Source organism: Betta splendens, chromosome 4, assembly GCF_900634795.4.
Source record: "Betta splendens chromosome 4, fBetSpl5.4, whole genome shotgun sequence".
Classification (NCBI taxonomy): Eukaryota; Metazoa; Chordata; class Actinopteri; order Anabantiformes; family Osphronemidae; genus Betta; species Betta splendens.
The window spans coordinates 5,402,931-5,407,763 of record NC_040884.2 but is presented as its reverse complement, the minus strand read 5'-3'; the positions used below and the strand labels follow the sequence as shown (position 1 = coordinate 5,407,763).

The following is a 4,833-nucleotide window of genomic DNA, read 5'->3' as shown; positions in this document are numbered from 1 at the left end:
GTAACCAAGAGACGTTGAAGCGCACACAACCCAGTGGACACGTGGGGCTCAACGCTACAATTCAACGATTTGACGTAAATTAGGAGATTATGAAGTTAAGCATAATCCCATGTAACATGAATTCCGGTGCCATAGGTTGGATGGATTATTGGACCACCGTAGGGGGGTACGACTAGAAAATGACAAAGTTACCACTAACAACCCACAAATACAACGTTGGGACGTTTATATCCTCCCTACCAATAAAATGCAAATTTAGTGCACAGGGTTTCTTCATATTCCTTATTTCCTCTCTCATTACTGTACTCTCAGTACTTACCTTTCTTAATGTTCTGCCTGCCAGTGTAAATAGTTTGTAATTTTCCTTTATGCCTCCTTTGTGATCTGCTGCATGTTTGTATTTTATTTCTACTCTGTTTTAATCTTTTATTCTTTTCGTTTTTTTGTGTCACCTACACCAGTAACTGTTCTCGCTGGCGTGTTTAGGGGCTCAGTGTTCAGATAAGATGTGGAAATGATGATGGGATAAATGATGGTGTTAGCTCAGAAGTTAACACTTAATTTAGACGTGCCTATTTAACCAAAACTATAATCTCTCCCAAACTTCAACCAAAGTACTTTTGTTGCCTAGACTACAAACGTGACTGCTGTATATAAACATAATTACTAGGAGACAGAGGTGGTGGCTGTGTGTTTTTCAGTCTTGGTCTTTTCTTTGTCTATGGCCCAAATACTGGTACTTTTACAAGTCTGCTCACAGGTAAGTGTCCCATTTGTTTGTGGTCGCCACCACAATAAACTACACACTATATGTTTATAATTGAGGTCAATGAAGTCCAATTGGACTGCATTATATTAACCTGCTGTTTTGGATTTATTGAGACTGTACAGGTGTACTGAATAAAGTGGTACTTGACTGTAAACCTGTTTGTATAAGCAAATAACCTGTTTTAGAGGCAAAAGTATTTTTTTTACAATTGCAATACTCGTCAGCGGTTGTGCTTGTGCCTCATTTGCATCTATAATAAATGCCTCTGATTTGACTTATGGGTCATTTACATTTAACATTTATTCAGATGAGCCCCAAAATTCAGCAAATTACACCTCATTGACCAAACTAGCAAGTCTCACAACATCTGGAAGAGAAGTAGCAGAGAATTCAAGTACATCTAGTTTTATTTTGTGCTGTGTTGCACTGCGTTAATACATTAAAGAGCTTTTCATATTAGCCAGCTGATTTAGGGATACAACAGTAATGATAAACATGATTGTTGTCTGAAAATGTGATGGAGCAAACAATTACCACTTTTGGGCGAGTCATTCTATCAAAAACTAAAACCAAACCGCTAGATGTTAATCAAATCAAACCCAAGTTCGACTTTGTCTACTATAAACCTCTCTGGAAGTATTTGACAGTGCAGTTTTACATCCCCAGCCAGACAGGCCTCCAGTGTAACTCATCCGATAGCATTCTGTGCACAGCAGGTAGACAGTCGCAGGGCAGTGGATGCTTCTCTCCCTTCTTGGCCCCTTTCTCCCCACACAGGCCCTCCAGCCGGGCCCACTTCAAGTGGAGAGGTGGGTTCTAGGTTCAGTCCACATCGGTTACAGTGAGGGTGAGGCATGGATTTAATGGAACAAGCAGTCTGAGGGGAGAGGCTACAGTTTTTAGCGAGCGCCCCCGGGCTGGAACTGTGCTGACGTAGGACGGGCCAGAAAACGGGGGGCAGGGCGAGCTCTGTGGACAGCGGCCCTCTGACCGGCCGGTGGGGCGGGTGGCCGTAGAGCTCCCCTGCCGCAAAGGAGAAAAGCGGAGGGGAGTGCAAACGAAGGGGGCACCGCGACCCATCCGAGTCTCCAGGGGTGAGCGGGGGACAAACATCCCCACTTTTGTCCGCGGCAGGAACAGGAGGGATGTTTCTGTCAGCGTGGGATTTGATGGCGTCCTGTTGGACTGCCGACCCGACTTCCTCCCGTCCCACAGCGCTGCGGCGCGGGGCCTCCTCACCGCTGTGGTCTCTGGAGATCGGGGAGCACCTTTGACCTTTGCGAAACTTTGCCCTCCTGTTCTTGAACCACACCTGGAGAACAGGGAGCGTGCAGATGTAGGTTTATTTGACTGGAAAACAACACTGTTCATAGTAAACCCATTGGTTAGCACAAATACTTCATGCTATATATCATTTTCCCAAAACAAATTCTGAGTAGCCTAATTGTAATGAAGCATCAGCGTTTTATTCCTGCATCAACAATCCAGATGTTCTGCATTGGATTCAGGCGGCGTGTGCTCTCACCTGAATGCGAGCCTCGGGCAGGTTGATGCACACGGCCAGCCTCTCTCTCATGCCAACGTCTGGGTACTGGGTCTGCTGGAAGGCCTCCTCCAGAGCCTGCAGCTGGGCCACCGTGAACGCCGTGCGGCTGCGGCGCTGCTTCTGCTGGTTCCCGTAGCGGGCCTCCAGGATCAGCTCTGTTGGGATGAGGGGAAACAGAGTCATTCCGACGGGGAGCGAGCGGAGCAACCTTTCACCCTAATTTAGATTGTCAGACCCATCATTCTGACCATTAAATAGACAGCAACACAGTGGAGTCAAACAAAGCATTGTAGTAGATATGAAATCAGAACCTGCGGGACCAGGTCACTCACCCGCCAGTCTTTCCGCCACAGAGAGGCTGTGCACAGTGGGTCCGGCGGCGGAGTAAACGTGGTACTGCTCCGCCATCTGGTGGCGCAGGTCGAACAGCACCGAACCCACGCCGTGGTGGGGAAACGCAGCTCCGCTGGCCGCCGCGCAGAAGTTCAAGGAGTTCATGCTGAATCTGAGGAATATTCAGGATAAACACAGTTAACGCTGACATTCGGGCTTCTCTCATTCAAGTGGTTTCTCTGTAGCTACAGCGCGTGACGGGGACACAAACACTGCCCTTACTGTTCCTTTCTCTACTATGAATTGCTACACTTCAACGGTGTGGTTTTATTGAATGACTTTATGAATTGATAGATAATTTGCTCGGTCATGTAAAATAAAAACATTAAAATGTCCATTTCCGGTTACTAGAGCCAATTTGGTCTCACCCGCGTGTTCACACCGTGTCCTTGACTCACGTCCATTTGGGCCTGACAGTCATCAAAGCAACATTTCCATCATGTCGAGACTCTAACTTTAGTTGATAGACGCCAGAACAGCGCCATGGCGTTAAATCCCCCTGTAATCGGTGCAGTGTCTCGGCGTCGTTTTACCTGTGCGCCAAATCCCGAGCAGGAGCGAGCGATCCAGGTGCGCTTTTACGCACAGGACACGTCCAGACGCTCCGGTTTAGTCCAGTATTTCCGCGTCCAGCTCTGGGGCTCGTTATCCTGGAAGACCAGCGCCCTTTGTCGTCCCATGGATAAATCTCCCAGCCCATTCTCACCCACGACTATTTAAGAAGCATTTACCCAGGCTCCCCTCAGCCATTAGCCAATAGAAAGAAAGGTATTAGCCGGGATTAGGTGGGATGAGGGGAGAGAGGGGGGCTGCAAGGGGCTCAAGTTTTTGAAACTATTGAACTTGAGAGAATTATGCCAAGGATCCCCCACCATAAGCGAGCGTTTCATTCCCTCCCGTTAAAACAATTAAAACAATGTGGTGGGCTAATCTCCGAGGCAGCACAGATTAAAATAACAGCCTTTGATTGTCCTCTTCTCCTCAGCCCTCTTTCTCCCATACCGCTGCCTTTGACAGCCTCCCCTCGGAGGGGGGTTTCTCCGGGGGTTTGTTTTGCTAACAGGCACCATATTTTGCCTATAAACTGTCACCATGTGAAGTTAATCTGAATCCTGCTCAATGAGAATCCAAAGAATACAAAGAAAAGTATTCGACTTAGTATTCGATTTAGACCTTTTCTTCAAACTTCCATTCTGTATTTCATTTTTTCTATTATGAATCTGTAGCCTGAAAAAACACCAGCAACTTGAATTTGTTTTATTCTACAGAAAACAAGATATTGTATTTTTATGACAAGTTTTTTATTTATTCAGTAAAAAATAACTCCTGCTCCACAGCACAAGCTTTGCCATATGTTTGGTCTAAAGTATGTTTAGATGACACAAAAATAGAAGAGTTCTATGTTTTGCATAACTTGCAGCAAACCCTTTGTCCATTCTCTTTGTTCACACTCACAACAAGCCGGAAAACTACAACGCCACAGGTGCAGGTGGGTTCATACAAGAAATCAGCTGCATGGACCGAAGCAGCTCATTTTCTTATAACATGTGCAGATGAACTTGTTGGACGTCTCCAGGGTTGTGTACTTTGAGGGACCGATCGCCGTGGTTCACTTCTTCCTCTCACACTCGCACACAATCAACAGCTCAGCCTTGCAAAATATGTGAAAATGTTTGTGTTCCCCTTTCTCCTGGCCTTTTTCCTTCTCCTTTGCTGTTCTTGGCTGTCAAGCTATATTAGTGTCCGATAGAAATAAGTCATTTAGAAGAGGCTCCGTCGGCCAGCCCCTCAGCCTCACTAAGAGCTCCAGGATTAGGTCCCAGAGGCCTTTGTCTCCACAGCCTGCAGGATTAGGGGAGATTTACTGCGAGGAGAGAAAAAAAGTAGTTATTTCATGGCACTTTCATGATGAAACCTGGCCAAAGCTGTGTTGGCTGGGGGGATTAGAGGCACACAAAGAGTGTGGTTGTGTGTGACCATCCCCATCCCAAAGTGCACCCCCCCCGGATCATTTCCCTTTCTGCGGGCCAGCAGGACTTGTCCGGGTTCAACTCCTGCACTCATAGGGGACCGGGGTTCAGTCGAAATGAGTAATAGCCTCTTCAATTATGTCCTCACTTTTCAG

General features: G+C 46.7%; 1 protein-coding gene across 1 annotated transcript; it reads right to left on the bottom strand.

Annotated features, from left to right (window-relative positions):
* Positions 1-1,158: 1,158 nt before the first annotated feature.
* zgc:101100 (uncharacterized protein LOC445169 homolog) lies at positions 1,159-3,507 on the bottom strand. Its single transcript, XM_029147693.3, has 4 exons — positions 3,242-3,507; positions 2,648-2,820; positions 2,295-2,470; positions 1,159-2,081 (listed from the first exon to the last, which is right to left on the bottom strand). Exons 1-4 carry the CDS (start codon positions 3,406-3,408, stop codon positions 1,458-1,460), a joined length of 1,140 nt encoding a protein of 379 aa, XP_029003526.2. The 5' UTR covers positions 3,409-3,507; the 3' UTR covers positions 1,159-1,457.
* Positions 3,508-4,833: the final 1,326 nt, after the last annotated feature.